Consider the following 19,139-nt stretch of genomic DNA (forward strand, 5'->3'; position numbering starts at 1 on the left):
TAAAACATTTGTTTTTACAGTGGACAGACTGGCTCAGGGAAAACATTTACGATGATGGGTAAGTGAATTAAAATTTATTATTGGCTGGCTTAATCTACTCTGCAATGACAGCACCTAGGCACCAAGTACATTTTGGGGGAAGTCATACTTTCTATATACTATGTTGACCTCATAAAATTAGAGATATTTCCCAGGCTTATGTCAAATTGGGAGCTCCATGATAACAAAGTCCATGTTTGTAGCTGTGTTCCGTCTGTGCTTAGCACAGAGTAGGTGCTTAATAAACAGTTTTTGAATTGGGTTTAATGACTTTTTATATACCTATAAATCTGTAAAATTACCACCCAGACCAAGATTCCTAATCGGTAACTACTTTACCTCCTTCCCCTGAAGTATCTAGAACTCTGACTTCTATCATCACTAGTTTTGCTTGTTTTTAAACATCTACAGATGAGAGTACTGTATGCGCTCTTTTGTGTCTGGCTTCTTCCTCTCAGCATTAAGTTTCTAAGAGTCACTCATGTTGTTGCATGTAGTGCTAGTTTGTTCCATTGCTGTATCCCGTTCCTGTATAATGTGTTATTGTATGAATATGTCACATTTTCCATTTTACTGTTGATAGACATTTGGATTGTCTCCGGTTTTAGACCATATGAATACTGCTGCTATGGCACTTTATCTTGTATGTGTCTTTTCAAGTTCATTTCTGTTGGGTACATCTCTAGGAGTGGAATTGCTGGATCATAGTTACGTGTTTATCAGCTTTCGTATTTATATGGCCCTGATAGATATGGAAATTCTAGGGCTTCCACGTCCTTGTCTATACTTGGTATTGTCAGTTTTTAAAGTTTTAGCCTTTCTGGAGTATGCGTAGTATTATCTCATTGTGTTTTTGTTTGCAATTCCCTGATGTCTGTTGACAACTGAGCATCTTTCATATGTTTATTGGACATTTGAATATCCTTTCTGTAAAATGCCCCTTCAAGCTTTTTTCCCATTTAAAAAATTGGCTTCTCTCTTTCCTACTCATTTGTGGGGATTTTTGTAAAATAGGTTAGCCCTCTGTGTACAACATAACAGATTTTTCTTTAGTTTTTTCATTTGTCTTTTGATTTAAGGTTTTTCCCTCTGCCAAAGTTTTTAATTTTTTTTTTGGTGGTTGAATTTCGGTGGTTGTTGTTTTTTAATGGCTTCTGAATTGTGAGTTATAGTAAGAAAGAGAATTACGGAGTGAAATGAGAAGGAACCACAGACTCTGGGAGAAGAATCTTCCAGGCTGTAGGCTCTGAGTTGGGAACTTGCTCAAGAGTGTTCAAACATCAAGAAGACCCATGGGCTAGAGGGGAGTTTTCCACACCAAGGTGTTGTAGGGAGGGACGTTGGAGTTATACTCTTGAGACCAGCTCATGTGGGACCTAGCTGGGATTTTGTATTTTGTGAGTGCGATGTGAAGTCATTGGAGGTTTTTTGTTTTGTTTTGTTTTGTTTTGTTTTGTTTTTTAAAGAACTACATGATATGATACATAATTAAAAGGGTTACTCAGGCAGCTGAATGGGATAGTCTGGGAGGGGGTGAGTAGAAACAGGATGAGGAGCTAAGGCATAGATGAGGCAGGAGATGATGAAGGTAACCATAAAGAATATGTTGAATATCTTTGTATATTATTTAACAGGAAAATGTTATGAAATTATCTGCATACTCATATTCTTTGTCCTCTTTGTTTACTTTACGTAGTTCTGAGATCTATCTATCTATCTATTTATTTATTTTAGGTACAGTTTACAAGGGCCATTTATAATATTCCAGGTGTAGCCAGCATTAGTGGCTATTGAGGGCCCTTCCTTCAGTCCCGTTGATGGCAAGGTCTGTTTTTTCTCTCAGACTAAAACTTGTTCAGGGGCACAAATAGGAAACTGATTGTACAATGTCATCTTATTTCTGAATAAATTTCCTTTCAATATTGCCATTTTGAAGGACTCTTGTTATAAAGATAATGAATATATATATATGTTTTTATACATTTTTCTTCAGGACCATCTGAATCTGATCATTTTTCTCATAACCTGAGAGGAGTAATCCCACGAAGTTTTGAATATTTGTTTTCCTTGATTGATCGTGAAAAAGAGAAGGTAAAACTTGCTATGAAAATAAAGTGGTTCTATGAAATACCTAGTTTTGAGCAGTTAGCTGCTAGTAATTAGCTCATAACACATGGAGGGTCGGTCCTAAGTGGTACTCTGCAATGTGGATAGCCTGGTGTGGCATGAAAAAAAAAAAACAACCTCTCAGTTCTTAAGAAAAAATGAAGGATTCTGAGTTATTAATCTTCTAAACATTTTTTGTTTCTAAAATTTTTATCATCCATAAACTCAGATTAAAAGATAAAAGAATGTGTGCTTCTTAGGCTCTCAGATTTTGCAAGAGAGAAAGTATAAAGAGAATTTTAACTAAGGAAAACAGATTCATTAAGCCCCATCACCTACTGCTCATAGGCTCACACTTGACTGCAGGTGTCCCTAGTTCCTCAGGATGCCCAGGAGTGCTGGAACCATCCTTGCCTCCTGTGCAGCACCTTCTACCACCTGAGGATAATTTGATGGTTTCGTATGCAGTGTGACCCCATCACCCTGGTGATGGGGGCTTCTCTGTTCCATTGACTCCCAAGTTGGGCCTTTCTCATGATTGTGCTTCTTTAGCTTGGTAGATTCCAGGCTTAAGAGCCATTAGTGTTGCATGTTCCAGTCTGTGTGTACCCAGGAGACTGACCCATAACACTGACTTATTATTACTACCCTGTGCAGAAACTATTCCTAACAATTGCAGTTAGGCATGCACCTTGGGTGCCAGTGACGTAGGTTTCTGTGGTTAAAAATCCTATAGAGAGGCTTTTGAGACAAATTATTTTCAGTCTTTAAAGAACATAACACTTGCTTCAGGTAACACTTGATGAGCAAGTCCAGTGTGTGACAGATAAAAATGGAATTGTTCTTCTCATCGCAAGGAAAAAAAATATGTAACTGTGTGTATGGTGATGGATGTTAACCAGACTTACTGTGGTGATTATTTCTCAATATATATAAATATTGAATCATTATGTTATACACCTGAAACTAATATGATGGTGTTTGTCAGTTTCACCTCAGTTTAAGAAGGTGGAATTGCCCATCTGAACCGCCTGAGTCCCATCTCTCTGTCTTGCTTGTGAGTCACCTCTGGAGACCTAGGCCTCCTGGGATCACAGTTTGATGCTGCCTTAAGATGTAATGATGTGTCAAAACTAGTTATCTGGACTTTTACTTGGCTTTTAGGGATCTTGTATCGTGTAAAGGACAACATGGTAGGAAATGCACACCTTGTGAAGCAAGTGAAAGGGTAGCACTCATGAGAGGGATGACTCATGCCAAGAACGTATCTCAGCGAGGCTTCTCTTTCCAGGCTGGAGCTGGAAAGAGTTTCCTTTGCAAGTGTTCCTTTATTGAGATCTACAACGAGCAGATCTATGACCTACTGGACTCTGCATCAGCCGGACTGTACTTAAGGGAGCATATCAAGAAGGGAGTCTTCGTTGTTGGTGCAGTGGAACAGGTGGTGACCTCAGCGGCTGAAGCCTATCAGGTACGCTCCCTTCAGCAGCTTGATCCTTAGGCAATGTAACGTGTTGTGAAAGCACCTCGATCTCAAAAAAAAGCAAGAATTGAGCTACTAAAAATAATTTTGTAAAGGCATGACACAGAAGGTTCATGAGGAGAAAAAAGAATATGACTGTTTTATATAGCTCTCCCCCGTAGCTAAAATAGAACTTTGAGCCTCTTGGTTTTGCATTATTTAGGTGCCGTTCATTCCGGTCAGGCGCCTTGTAGGCCACCGGGGGACGTTGTTAACGTCTGTATCTCTTTAGTGATTCTTCCTGGAAGCTGTGCTTTTGAGGAGCTTCTGGGATTGCTACTTTTTAAACCAGCTGGCTGTTCTCTTCCCTTTATTTTCTACCCTTGTTTACTTGTTAGGGGTCAAAAGCCAACCTCTTTTGAGCACTCGCCTCAGGACAAACAAACCTCTTGATGGGAATTTGCAAAATACTCGCATTTTTATGGGGTCTGACCTGGCCAGTTGATTTTAAACAAATTTTTATTGTGTAATATTTGATACATACAAAATACTGGCACATGCATATAAGTTACTAAGCTTAATGTCAAAATGAACTTGGAGGACCTTAGACCATCAAGACCCAGATATCACCAACACTATCCTGTCAACCTATATGCCTCTCCTGCCTCATGTACCTGGCTCCTCCCTAAACATGAGCACTATGCTGAATGTCATGATCGTTTCCTTGTGCTTTTAAATCATAAATGTATTTCTGAAAAGGTTGGTTTTGCCTACTTTGGACTTTTAATAAATTGTGCATATTTAGCCTTCTGTAGCTTTTTAAAATCAATGATGTCTGTGAAATTTATCCACGTTGCATTTCACTTATTTTCACTGCTGTATATAATCCATTGTATGAATATCTGTGTGTGTATAAAAATCATAGTTCGGGGCACCTGAATGGCTCAGTTGGTTAAGTGTCCGGCTTCAGTTCAGGTCATGATCTTGTGGTTCTTGGGTTTGAGCCCCATGTTGGGCTCTGTGCTGACAGCTGGGAGCCTGGAGCCTGCTTCGGGTTCTGTGTCTCCTTCTCTCTCTGCCCCTTGCCTGCTCACACTGTCTTTCTCTGTCTCTCAAAAATGAATAAACGTTAAACAAAATTAAAAAAGTTATAGTTCAATAATCTTCCATCACGGGGCACCTGGGTGGCTCAGTCGATTGGGCGCCCGACTTCGGCTCAGGTCATGATCTCGCGGTCCGTGAGCTCGAGCCCCGCGTCGGGCTCTGTGCTGACAGCTCAGAGTCTGGAGCCTCTTTCAGATTCTGTGTCTCCCTCTCTTTGACCCTCCTCTGTTCATGCTCTGTCTCTCCCTGTCTCAAAAATAAATAAAACGTTAAAAAAGAAAAATTAAAAAAAAAAAAATCTTCCATCTTCAGCAAGCCTCCTGATTTAAACTTTTTTTTTTTTTTTAAGATTCTGTTTGTTTATTCATTACTTTTTGAGAGAGGGAGAGCATGTACAGCGGGAAAGAGGCAGAGGGAGGGGCAGATAGAGAATCTTAAGCAGGCTCTACACCCAGTGCAGAGCCTGACACGGGGCTCAATCTCACGACCCTGAGATCATGAGCCAAAATCAAGAGTCGGACATTTAACCGACTGAAGCCACCCAGGTACCCCATGATTCAAACATTTTACACTGTGACTCTCATAGTAAGAAATAGGTTTTACATGTGACCCAGTGTGTGTGTGTTTGTGTGTGTACATATATATATACCCCCCAAAATTTTGATTGTAATTACATTGCAGTTATAGACCAGTTTGGAGGGATTGGCATCTTTACAATATTGAGTCCATACATGAACATGATATATCTCTTCATTTATTTAGGTCTTTAATGTCTTGCAATATAATACTTTTCACCTAAAAAATAATTATGTAAGCTAATTATTAACTTTTTTCCAATATACCTTATATTTTTTGTTGCTCTTATAGAAGGTAATCTGTTTTTTAAATTGCATTTTTTTTTTTTTTTAACATTTTTTTTTAATTTATTTTTGGGACAGAGAGAGACAGAGCATGAACGGGGGAGGGGCAGAGAGAGAGGGAGACACAGAATCGGAAACAGGCTCCAGGCTCCGAGCCATCAGCCCAGAGCCTGACGCGGGGCTCGAACTCACGGACCGCGAGATCGTGACCTGGCTGAAGTCGGACGCTTAACCGACTGCGCCACCCAGGCGCCCCTTAAATTGCATTTTATAAGGCACCTGGGTGGCTCAGTCAGTTAAGCATTCGACTCTTGATCTCAGTTCAGATCTTGATCTCAAGATCGTGAGTTCAAGCCTTGCATTGGACTCCATGCTGGGAGTAAAGCCTACTTTTAAAAAAAAATTGCATTTTGCTTCATGTGTATAGAAATGCAGTTAATTTTTATAGAACGCTTTTATAATCCACCTTGCTGCCTTACAGAAATGAAGAGTGTGTGTTAAATTTGTTAGGTGCTTTTCCTGCTTCTATTGAGATGATCTTGTTAACATTTGCTACCATTTAACATGTTAACATGATAGAATATTGGATTACATTTGTTAGTATTTTGTGTAGGATTTTCCCTCAGTGTTAAAGATTGAGATCAACCTGTGATTTTCCATTTTCCTAACTTTTTTTCGTTTGTTTTATTACCACCTTTGTCTTTTTTTGGAAGTTTGTATGATTGGAAAGACTTGTTCATAAAAATCATTTGTTTCCCCAAATCATCTGGGCCTTATGTTCTGAGAGAAGATTTTTAGCTACCAATGAAAGTTCTGTAATAGAGCTTTGCAGTTTTACCTCTTCTTGGGTCAGAAGTTCAGGGATGCTTTTTATTCCTAGAAAATTTCAGTCTCCTCTCAGTTTTTAAATATATTGACAAAAAGTTTTTTCCAGTATTCTCATCTTTAAAATCTTTGCTGTAACTACAATTTTGTTTTCTTTTTTTAAAAGTTTTTTTAGGGGCGCCTGGGTGGCTCAGTCGGTTAAGCGTCCGACTTCGGCTCAGGTCACGATCTCACGGTCTGTGAGTTCGAGCCCCGCATCGGGCTCTGGGCTGATGGCTCAGCCTGGAGCCTGCCTCCGATTCTGTGTCTCCCTCTGTCTCTGCCCCTCCCCCATTCATGCTCTGTCTCTCTCTGTCTCAAAAATAATAAAAATAAACATTAAAAAAATTAAAAAAAAAAGTTTTTTTAAATGTGTATTTATTTATTTTGAGAGAGAGAAAGAGAGAGAGCACAAGCAGGGGAGGGGCAGAGAGGGAAAGAGAGAATCCCAAGCAGTCTCCACGCTCCCAGCCCAGAGCCTGATGCGGGGCTCGAACTCACAAACCATGAGATCATGACCTGAGCGGAAACCAAGAGTTGGATGCAAAGCTGATTGAGCCACCCAGGTGCCCCCTATTTTGTTTTCTTTTTGCATAGTTGATTTTGCTTATATGGCTTGCGTTTTTTTCTTTCTCATCCTGCTTTTGTTCCAACTTCTTAAGCTGGATGCTTAGCTTATCTGGCCTTTCTTTTGTGACGTAAGTATTTAATGCTCTAAGTTTACTTCTTATTGTTTAAATTTCACACAAGTTTTAATATCTTTTTTTTCTGAGAGAGAAAGCGCATGCGCATGCGATCTGGGGAGACGGATAGGGATGGGGCAGAGAGAGAGAGAGAGAGAGAGAGAGAGAGAGAGAATCCCAAGAGAGAGAGAGAGAGAGAGAGAGAGAGAGAGAGAGAATCCCAAGCAGGCCCATGCCCAGCACGGAGCCAACATGGGGCTTGTTCTCACGAACTGTGAGATCACGACTTGAGCTGAAATCAAGAGTTGGATGCTTAACCGACTGAGCCACCCAGGTGCCTGTCAGATCACATTTCTCAGTGATTCATGGGTCAAAATGAAATTATAATGGAAAAATTCTTAGATCCACAGGACAATTAAGATATTAAAATTTGGTACACCTGGGTGGCTCAGTTAAGCATCCCATTCTTTTTTTTTTTTTTTTAACATTTTCATAACATTTAATAGAAACTTTATACAATAATTTTTTTATTGTATCTTACATAAGATAGCCACTACAGAAATTTACATAGGTTAGAAGCAAGATGGATGGTTAAGGAGGGCCCAGTCCTGTGGGGTATGCTCAGAGGTTATAGGTCAGAGTTCATTGGGGGAGAGAGGGAGGTTCAGATTACCCAGTCAGGTGAGAGGTGAAGAAAGGCTAAAACACAGGCCATAAGATAGAGATAATCAAACACTGGGTTTCATCAATATCCCAAGGGTACACATCTCCTACCCAAACACCTATGTGGATTTGTTCCAAGACTTGGGAATTCCCATTACAAAGATGTCTCTCCCCTCAGACACGGTCCCAAATACTCTCTCAATCCCAGCAGCTCTGACAGGAATCACCTATCTCTCTTCCTTAAGCATCTGGTTCTTGATTTTGGCTCATGTCATGATCTCACAGTTCATGGGATCAAGCCCCACGTTGGGCTCTGTGCTGACAGGGTGAGCCTGCTTGGAATGTGCTTTCTCTCCTTCTCTGTCAAAATAAATAAACTTAAAAGAAATGTGATTTGAAATTCCAAATTTATGATTATTTAAAATTTATTTCTCATGTTAATTCTTAATTGCAATGTGATCAGAGAAGGTGGTCTTCTGTGATGCTTGGTCTTTGAGATTTATTGAGAAACGACTTATGAATTAATACAGTGGACAATTTTATAAATGTATTCATGAGAAGAATATCCTTGAATACAAGGATTTATACTGTATTTTTACTCAGATTTTTTTCTGTATAATCTGTCAGTACTTGAAGGAGATGTATTAATCTCCAGCTAAGGTGTTGGTTGTAATGATTTCATCTTGATTGTTTTTATCTCATATATATATACATAAAGAGACTGTTTTATTAGATGCATATGTAAGCAGTAGAGTTAGTATAACTTCCTTTTATTTAAATCTATATTTTTTTGACCCTGTATCCCTATATTTTCATATTAACACTTTTTGCTTTAAAAATCTCTTTGGTCTGATATTCAGGTACCTCTCATTGTTTTGACTAGAATTTCCTTGGTATAGGGGCACCGGGGTGGCTCAGTTGGTTAAGTGGCCAACCTCAGCTCGGGTCATGATCTCACGGATCGTGGGTTTGAGCCCGTGTCGGGCTCTGTGCTGACAGCTCAGAGTCTGGAGCCTGCTTCAGATTCTGTGTCTCCCTCTCTCTGTCTCTCTCCTGCTTATGCTCTGTCTCTGTCTCTCAAAAGTGGAAAAACAATTAAAAAAAAAAAAAGAATTTGCCTGGTATATGTTTTGCCATCAGTCTCTCTGTGTTAATGTTTTAGGTGTTTCTTGTAAACCACATAACTGTATTTTCCTTAAAAAAAAAATCATTCTTATTTTTCTTGATTATTTTAAGTTTATCCGTTTATATATTTTTATTTTTCAAATGTTTTTATTCATTTTTGAGAGAGAGAAAGAGCAAGCAAGTGCGCGGGAGGGGCAGATAGGGAGGGAGACACAGAATCTGAAGCAGGCTCTGAGCTCTGAGCGGTCAGCACAGAGCCTGACATGGGGCTCGAACTCACTAACCATGAGATCATTGACCTGAGCCGAAGTCGGATGCTTAACCGACTGAGCCATCCAGGTGGCCCCATTTATCCATTTACTTTTGAGAACATGTCCACAAGCGGGGGAGAGGCAAAGAGAGAGAGAGAGAGAGAGAGAAAATCCCAAGCAGGCTCTGCACTGTTAGCATCTAGCCCGATGTGGGGCTCGAACCGATGAACCACGAGATCCTGACCTGAGCCAAAACCAAGAATCAGATGCTTAACCAACTGAGCTACCCAGGTGCCCCCAAGACTGCAGTTTTGAAGAGCATTTTAGGTTCACAGCAAAAGTAAGGGGAAGGTAGAGTGATTTCCCATATACCCTTCTGTCCCCACAAATGCATAGTAACCTCCCCTATTATAAACATTCCTCACCAGAGTGGTACATTTTTTACATTTGATAAACCTATATCGACATGATCATCATCACCCAAAGCCTATGATTTACATTAGAGTTCACCCTTAGTATTGTACATTCTATGAGTTGCCTTTTTATTTTTGATCCATTATGTGGCACTCTTTGTTGAAAACAATTTTTTTTCCCGTTGAATTGCCTTTGCACCTTTGATGAAAATCAGTGATTTATATGTGTATGGATTTATACCTGTATTGTTTAATTGATCTAGGTATCTCTTCTTGCCAGTATAAAACTTTCTTGATTCTGGTGGCTTCTTATTGCTGAATAGTTAAGTCTTGAAATCAAGTAGAGTAAATCTTCCAGCTTTTTTTTTTTTTTAAACAATTATTTTGGTTATTCTTGGTCCTTTGCAATTTCATACCTATAGAATTGACTTGTCAGTTTGTGTACAAAACGCTGCTAGGATTTTGAGTGGGTTTGTGTGGGATCTGTTGATTACATTTGGGAGAAGTAACCTCTTGACACTATTAAGTCTTCCAGTCCATGAACATTCACCAAGTAGTTTTTGGTTTTGTTTTTGATTTTTGTTTGTATTTGGTTTTTATATAAGGATTTATTTACTAAAAAAAATTTTTTTAATTTAATCTCTACACCCAATGTGTGGCTTGAACTCATGACCCAAAGATCAAAACTTGCACGCTCTTCTGACTAAACCAGCCAGTTGCCCGTTATATGAGGATTTAAAGAAACACAGTTGTGTTTGCTTTTTCTCCATATGTTGCACAAATGATAGTATATTGTGCTGCCTTTGTACCTTGCTTGTTTAAGACAATAGTATTTTAGAATTTGTCCCATGTTTGAGGGTCTGTGTCTTTCTTTCCAGCTGTATGAAGAATGTATTATGGCTTGCCTAATATTTAATATACAGTATTTAGTGTTATGAAAAATAAGCATAAAGTACTATCCAAAAAATGTAAAAGAAACCAATAGCTTCAATTTTATGCTTTGCCTGGTTAATAGGATTCTAATAGCTCCATTTATTGAGTGTATGTGCCAAGCACTGTGCTAACTTCTTTTGTGTCTGTTATTTCGTTTAAATTTTTTAATCTACATTTTGATGTAAGATGCTAATTCGCCCATTTTATCCTATACATATTATTTCCATGCTACTCAAAAACGTAGCTCTCAGACTGTTAGCATTGCCTGGGTTGCTTGTTACAAATGCAGAATGTCAGGCCTTGCCTTCACACCTACTGATCAGAATGTGAATTTTATCAAGATCCCAAGGTGATTAGTGAGCACATTCATTTCCGTTGGTGATGTTCTGCCTTGTCGGGTAGGTGCCCATGTTCCCATTTTACAAATACAGGACTGAGCCTTGAAGAGGTTCAGCTGGCCCAGACCTTACACCTAGTAAATAGTGGAACCAGGGCTTGACTTCATGTTCATCTGATTCCAAAGCCTGCAGTTTGGACTTTCATGCCTCCTCTTTGCCTTTAGGGATCAGGGAGGTCTTTATAGACCAAAAGAGCTGACAAAACGTTGGTCTTGAAGGTAATTTTGAGATTTATTTTGTCTAACTTTCTCATTATCTAGGCAAAAGGATTGAGAGAGATTTTATGATTTGCATTAAGTTAATACAAATCGAGAACAGCAAAACTAGTTCTGGATCCTCAGCCTGCTGATTTCCTGTTTGTTCTCTTTCCGTAACATGGAGAGGGAACCAGAAAGGGGAGAGTAACTTGAGTGTGTTCCTCGATGGACCAATATTTCTTCTCGTTGTCCTTTACAAAATTTCATACTGAGGATAGTGGCTGTTGTGTCACTTGGAAGTTGTGACAGTATATTTCCCTGTTGCCTAGGTGCTGTCTGGAGGGTGGAGAAACAGACGTGTGGCATCAACATCAATGAATAGAGAATCTTCTCGGTCTCATGCAGTGTTTACAATTACAATCGAGTCAATGGAGAAAAGCAATGAGACTGTGAATATACGGACCTCTCTACTCAATCTGGTGGACTTAGCAGGATCTGAAAGGCAAAAAGACACCCATGCAGAAGGCGTGAGGTTGAAGGTAAGAATGGAATTCTGGTCTTCAACTCAACTTGTGTGTGAATTAATTACTAAAAGTCAATACCAAGGTAAGTGTGTGAAGGTTACAAAGGAATGAGATATTGCTCTCATTCTAAAGGTGCAGAAATTTTTGTTGTGGTGTAGGGACATTAAACATACGCAGGATAAGACAAGTCTGTAGCCAGAGCATCTGAATTCTTACCAGAAGGGATGCTAGTACAAATATCAGCTGGGGTCAGAGGAAGAAGGGACTGGACCGCTTGAGGGAAGTATGGAAAAGAAGTAGTTCTTGAGTGGATTCTCCAAGGGGGCAGGATTTGGACTGGGCGAGAGGAACAGGGAATACATGCCCAGCTGGGGCACATCTCAAGGGTGATTGTGGATGCAGAGTGAGTATGGCATTCGGCACTTCAGCATGGATCAGTGAACGGGTTGGGTTTGAGGTGCAAGCAGACCCAGGCCACTGAGGGCCAGGAGTGCCAGGCCAGGTTTGTGCTCAACTCTCCAAACGTTGGGAAACACTGAAAAGTTTTGAGCGATTTCAAAAGCCTGTTTATTTATTTATTTTTATTATTATTATTTTTTTTTAATTTTTTTTAACATTTATTTATTTATTTTATTTATTTATTTTTTTATTTTTTTTATTTTTTAAAAATTTTTTTTTTTCAACATTTTTTTATTTATTTTTGGGACAGAGAGAGACAGAGCATGAACGGGGGAGGGGCAGAGAGAGAGGGAGACACAGAATCGGAAACAGGCTCCAGGCTCCGAGCCATCAGCCCAGAGCCCGACGCGGGGCTCGAACTCACGGACCGCGAGATCGTGACCTGGCTGAAGTCGGACACTCAACCGACTGCGCCACCCAGGCGCCCCAACATTTATTTATTTTTGAGACAGAGAGAGACAGAGCATGAACGGGAGAGGGCCAGAGAGAGAGGGAGACACAGAATCCGAAACAGGCTCCAGGCTCTGAGCGGTCAGCACAGAGCCCGATGCGGGGCTCGAACTCACGGACCGCGAGATCATGACCTGAGCTGAAGTCGGACGCTTAACCGACCGAGCCACCCAGGCGCCCCTCAAAAGCCTGTTTAATAAAAGGTGCGCCATCTGGCTCACCACTGCCAGGTTCACACAGGGAGAGCCTAGAGAGAAAGGAGGGCAGCTGTGCTGGTTAATATTTCAGGGGGAGGGCAAGGACCTCGTCCTAGGCTAAGGGATTGGCAGTGGGACCTCAGGTTTTCTGAATATGTATTGCTGATGTGTATACATGTATTGTGATCTGCATTGTCAGTAAAACGTGTGGATACTATAGTTGAGGGTGTATGATGGCCAGTTGGAAATGGTGGAAGACAGTCTACTTTTTTTTTTTAATTTTTATTTATTTTGAGAGAGAGCATGGATGCAAGAAAAAGAGAGAATCCTAAGCACACTCCATGCTGTCAGTGTAGAGCCCTGTGTGGGGCTCGAACTCACGAACTACGAGATCATGACCTGAACCAAAATCAAGAGTTGGACACTTAACCAACTGAGCCACGAAGGTGCCCCAACAGTCTATCTTTTGCGTTAAAAGTAAAGATAGGAGTCTCCTGAACTGTCAGGCAGTTTCAGGAGATCTTAGGCTCATATTTCCATTGAGACATGAAGCAAAGAGAAAGCATATGTTTATAATAGGGCATATGCTGGGCATGTTTCAAGTGTTTTGTGTATATTAACTCATTTAGCCTTTTCGGCATCTTTGGGAAGTAGTCCCTTCTATTATCTGTTATCCCTTCTATTTTAGAGAAACGGAAGAGAAATTGTCCAGGGGCACACAGCTAGTAGTGGATCTGCAGAAGGAGTCCAGCTCCACAGACAGTGCTGTCAGCACCTTTCTGATTTACTGACTGCTGAAACAGACAGTGTGGCGTGTGAACTCAGCACATCTTGCTTGATAATTTGTACTCTTCCTCTCGTTTTTCTATACTCCCACCACTGCGGACCCAGTTATTGAAGTATACTAAATACAGTGAGAATCTAGTGTAACATATTTTTTTTCTCCCCAAACGACTTTTTAAAGAGGTTTAATACCTTACAGACTTAGACTGAATATTCTCTTGGTATAAGTTCATCAGTGACTTTGTGGGACATGGAGTGGGCTATTACCACACCATTTTAATGTAGCAAACATTTTAAAATTCTATATTGGAAACATTTTTTTAATGTTTATTTTTGAGAGAGAGAACATGCACATGCACCCACATACGCACGCACGCACGCGCGCGTGAGTGGGGGAGGGGCAGAGAGAGGGAGACACAGAATCCGAAGCAGGCTCCAGGCTCTGAGCTGTCAGCACAGAGCTGGACGCGGGGCTTGAACTCACGAACCGCAAGATCATGACCTGAGCCGAAGCCAGACGCATAACCAACTGAGCCACCTAGGCACCCCTAAAATTTTATATTTTTGAAGTTAATTTATTTTGCAAGAGAGAGCATGCGCAAGCAAGGGAGGAAAAGAGAGAGAGAGGGAGATAGAGACTCCCAAGCAGGCTCTGTGCTTTCAGGACAGAGCCCAATGAAGGATTTGATCTCGTGAACCATGAGACCATGACCTGAGCCAAAATCAAGAATTGTATGCTTAACCAACTGAGCCACCCAGGTGCCCCAGTAGCAAACATTTTAACACAAAATAATTGAAAAATATGCCTATTAATACACTACTCCAACTTTTTGTTCTGTTCCTTCCAGATTTTCATCCCTACCTATAGGTCAAATTAAAACATTACAATCCCGAGGTGACATATTTTTTTTTCCTTCACATAATTTCTGTATTTGTCTTTGAACACTAAAATTGCAATGTGTGTCAAATAGGAAAAAGGGGATAGTTGAGAACATCTTTTTGCTGTAAAATCAGTTATCCTTAATATCATTGTCAACGACTTGACTTTCCATTCAAAATGCACTGCTAGCCATATTTTAATTCAAAATGCCAGTGTACCTAACTTTTTGTTCTTTTTCCTTTTAGGAGGCAGGTAACATAAACCGATCGTTGAGCTGCCTGGGCCAAGTGATCACTGCGCTTGTCGATGTGGGTAATGGAAAACAAAGGCATGTTTGCTACAGAGACTCCAAACTTACCTTTTTACTTCGGGTAAAGTAGATCATTGGCCTCCTGGACCCCTTTTCTGGTTACTCTCACTATGGTTGATAGGTAATCTCTCAGCCTTAGTGGTAAGAATATCCATTTTCTTTGCTTAAAAAAATCTGTGGTTTCTCTCCTGAAAATGTGTACCATTCATATCATTAAACAGGATTCCCTTGGAGGCAATGCCAGAACAGCCATAATTGCAAATGTTCATCCTGGATCCAGGTGTTTTGGGGAAACTCTGTCAACGCTTAATTTTGCTCAGAGAGCCAAGCTGATTAAAAATAAGGTAGGGGCACTTTGGAAAACAGTGTGGAGGTTCCTCAAAAAATTAAAAATAGACCTACCCTATGACCCAGCAGTAGCACTGCTAGGAATTTACCCAAGGGATACAGGAGTACTGATGCATAGGGGCACTTGTACCCCAATGTTTGTAGCAGCACTTTCAACAATAGCCAAATGATGGAAAGAGCCTAAATGTCCATCAACTGATGAATGGATAAAGAAATTGTGGTTTATATACACAATGGAGTACTACGTGGCAATGAGAAAGAATGAAATATGGCCCTTTGTAGCAACATGGATGGAACTGGAGAGTGTTATGCTAAGTGAAATAAGCCATACAGAGAAAGACAGATACCATATGTTTTCACTCTTACGTGGATCCTGAGAAACTTAACAGAAACCCATGGGGGAGGGGAAGGGAAAAAAAAAAAAAAAAAAGGAGGTTATAGTGGGAGAGAGCCAAACCATAAGAGACTCTTAAAAACTGAGAACAAACTGAGGGTTGATGGGGGGTGGGAGGGAGGGGAGGGTGGGTGATGGGTATTGAGGAGGGCACCTTTTGGGATGAGCACTGGGTCTTGTATGGAAACCAATTTGACAATAAATTTCATATATTAAAACAACAACAACAACAAAACTGAGAACAAACTGAGGGTTGATATGGGGGGTGGGAGGGAGGGGAGGGTGGGTGATGGGTATTGAGGGCACCTTTTGGGATGAGCACTGGGTGTTGTATGGAAACCAATTTGACAATAAACTTCATATATTGGAAAAAAAAATAATAAGGTAGCAGCACCTGGGTGGCTCAGTTGGTTGGGTGTCCAATTCTTGATTTCAGCTCAGGTCATGATCTCACTGTTTGTGAGGTTCAGATTCTTGGGATTCTCTCTCTCTCTCTCTCTCTCTCTCTCTCTCTCTCTCTCTCTCTCCCCCCTCACTCTCTCTCTCTCTGTTTCTGTTCCTCCCCTGCTCACTCTCTCTCTAAGTAAATAACCATTAGGAAAATAGGGTAAAATACTGAGTACAATAAATTGGAAAAATACTTAACCTTGTAGCATCTCACTTTTGTGATTGCCCTAATATTAACACTAGTTTCTATTTATTTCTCTGTGAAAGCTTATCTCTAAGCAAGACTTCTTTTTTTGTTTTAAATTTGTATTAAATTCTAGTTAGTGTAACTAAAATGCATATATTTTATAATATAAAATATACATCATATAGTATATATATAGAGAGAGTGTAATATTGGTTTCAGGAGTACAATTTAGTGATTCATCACTTACATACAACACCCAGTGCTCATCACAATAAGTACCCTCCTTAATACCCATCACCCATCTAGCCAACCCCCCACCCACTTCCCTCTATCAACCCTCCGTTTGTTCTGTATAGTTAAGAGTCTCTTTGGTTTGCTTCCCCCCCTCTCTTTTTTTCCTTCCCCTATGTTCATCTGTTTTGGTTTCTTAAATTCCACATATGAGTGAAATCGTATTGTATTTGTCTTTCTCTGACTTCTTTTACTTAGCAAAATATGCTCTCGCTCCATCCACATTGCTGCAAATGGCAAGATTTCATTCTTTTTGATGGCTGAGTAATATTGCATTGTATATATACACCGCATCTTCTTTTTCCATTCATCAGTCAATGGACATTTGGGCTCTTTCCATAATTTGGCTATTGATTCTAAGCAAGATTTCTATTTCATCTTCCCTAGCCTTCTGTATTGCTCATGTAGTTTGAGATCTAGATTAGGTCTTATGGTTAGTATTAATTTACTTGTGTTTTCCTAAACAAAGGCAAAGTTTTTCCTTTGCAGTTGGGTTGGAGACTAAATTTATTTACCTAAACCGATGCAATCAGAGGTGTGTGTACGCGTGTGTGGTTTTGCTATGAAAATAGTTTGATGATATTGGCTAGCTTTGTCCTTTAAGTTGTCTATACCTGCAAGGATTCCCCATTTTTCTTATATGTAAGAAGCTTCCTTGATATTTGTGTACACCAGTGGTCAGAAAAGTTTTTCTGTAAAGGTAAATATGTTAGACTTCTTTGGCTGGATAGTCCGTATCCCAGCTACTTAGCTCTGCCTTGTTAGTGAGAAAGCAGCCACAGGCAGTATGTAAACATAAGGGCATGGCTGTGATCCAGTGCAGCTTTACTTATAAAAACAGACAGCAGACTGTGTTTGGCCCATGAGCAAGTAGTGCTTTGCCACCCTCTGGTGCAGACTGTTAAAACACCAAGGATTCCCCACTCCTTTTGGAAACGTTAGAGATCCCTTTGGTTCTAGACAAAAGAATCATAGTATCATGAATTGGCAGATTAATTTCCTCTTTCTTTTAAAGGAGAAGTTGGTCATTTCTACCCCGCCAAGTAGACTCTCTGATCATCTTACCATGTAAGAGTGAAAAGGTCCATGTTACCTCTTCTCCTGGGTAAACCAGAAGACTATACATCTAGTTACTCATTCATTTTATTGGATTATGACCCTGTGTGGGGTATTTGTAATATGAGGAGGAAAAATCATTACAGCTTCCTGACCCTATCTCTTTGAACTTAATAGAAGCTTTTAGAGAGGGGAGAACTGCAGGGATAATTAGGATTATGATGTCACTGATGTGACAGTGATGTCAGAATATACAGGAGTGCCTTATAATGAGGCTGGCCGTTAGCATCAGAAACAACTAGAAATGACTTCTGAATACATCAAACGATAAAACCAGGAGACTTATGCTAGTTATTATCAATGGTAAGTCCCCTTCTGCAGCCTACCGGTGGAAAGTGGCTAGGATATCTGGGACTTGTTTAAGGATGTGCTATTTAGATCTTTCCCAATGGGCAAACCTGGCTTGAGACAAGAACACGGGGACCTTGAGACTGTCAGTTTTTTTTTCCCTCGCTAGGATATTGGGTGCTTCACAACTGGGTCCCTTTGATCTGGTTGGTAGCCAACTGTTGGCTCTTACTATCACCCTGTGGGTTTTATGGGCCTTTTGAACCTCTTAGAAGTTGTCTCAAAGAAGTAATTTCTTTAAGATAATTTCTCAAGAGACATTTCTTTAAAATAACATTTAGTGTGGTAGTAAAACAGAAATGGAGCTGTCCGACCAACTCCTCCCTCCAGGAGGGCTATTAGGAAATATAGGGTGGGTTCCTTTGGAGACAGTGGTTTCTGCCAGACTGATGGAGCTCAAGCCACCTCTGCAGTTCATCACATCCTTACTGTGCGCCAGGACAGAGGGGAGGGGATAGTCTTTCCCGAGGGGAAGAGGAGTTTGCTACTTTCCATGGGGGTGGGATTGTCCCAGGAAGCAGGCAGTGTTAGGTAAACATACCCAGATCCTGGGGTGACCCAGCCCAACAGGGTAGTATACCTAAGGGGGAGCATATGAGAGGGGTGGTGAGGGGGAGAGCCCCAGCCCGAAGGTACAAGGCACGGGGAGAGGAAGCCTCCTCCCCACTCCAGCGCCCTGTGATCCTAGTGGCCTTGTGACTGTCGAAGCACAGTTTTGTTTGGTGTTTGTCACTCCAGATCCTACAAACAAACATGAACACAAGACTGGATGATGCAAAAGTATTCCTTTAACACTTTTTAAAAAAATTCTTGGACAGGCAGTAGTAAATGAAGACACTCAAGGAAATGTGAGCCAGCTCCAAGCTGAGGTGAAGAGACTCAAAGAACAGCTGGCCCAGCTTACTTCAGGGCAGTTACTACCAGAGAGCTTTCTGACCAAAGGTAAGATGAACACAGTGTCCTTTATCCCGGGGAAGACCGTGTGCGGATATTAGTGGGAGAACCCTGTGACGACAGGCACAATACAATAAAGCTACCCAAACTTTTGAACAAGTCTATTTGACTGACATAGGAACATGAGACCGGCATGTCTCGGAGATACTGCAGGTTTGGTCCCAGACCATTGGGATAAATTAGCAAATACTGCAACAATGCTTGTCAAATAAATTTTTTGTTTTCCCAGTGGTGGGGAAAAGTTCTGTTTACGCTACACTGTAGTCTATTAAGTATGCAGTAGCGTCCGTCTAAAAACACAATGTACATACTTGGTTAAAAAATGCTTTATTGCTAAAAAATGCTAACCATCA

General features: G+C 40.5%; 1 protein-coding gene across 5 annotated transcripts in view; it reads left to right on the forward strand.

The window, feature by feature from the left end:
- Window positions 1-19,139, forward strand: part of KIF15 (kinesin family member 15) — a 77,896-nt gene that overhangs the window by 17,023 nt on the left and 41,734 nt on the right. For all 5 annotated transcript variants that reach the window (XR_007460187.1, XR_007460188.1, XM_049642499.1 and 2 more), the window contains exons 5-11: window positions 21-58; window positions 2,033-2,130; window positions 3,437-3,616; window positions 11,428-11,637; window positions 14,637-14,762; window positions 14,923-15,045; window positions 18,651-18,774. Coding sequence is in view for 3 of the 5 variants with exons in the window: in XM_049642499.1 (XP_049498456.1) it covers window positions 21-58; window positions 2,033-2,130; window positions 3,437-3,616; window positions 11,428-11,637; window positions 14,637-14,762; window positions 14,923-15,045; window positions 18,651-18,774 (899 nt within the window). In the remaining 2 variants the exon portion in view is untranslated. The remainder of the gene's footprint in view (window positions 1-20; window positions 59-2,032; window positions 2,131-3,436; window positions 3,617-11,427; window positions 11,638-14,636; window positions 14,763-14,922; window positions 15,046-18,650; window positions 18,775-19,139) is intronic.

The sequence above is a fragment of the Panthera uncia genome, chromosome A2 (genome assembly GCF_023721935.1).
Source record: "Panthera uncia isolate 11264 chromosome A2, Puncia_PCG_1.0, whole genome shotgun sequence".
Taxonomy (NCBI): Eukaryota; Metazoa; Chordata; class Mammalia; order Carnivora; family Felidae; genus Panthera; species Panthera uncia.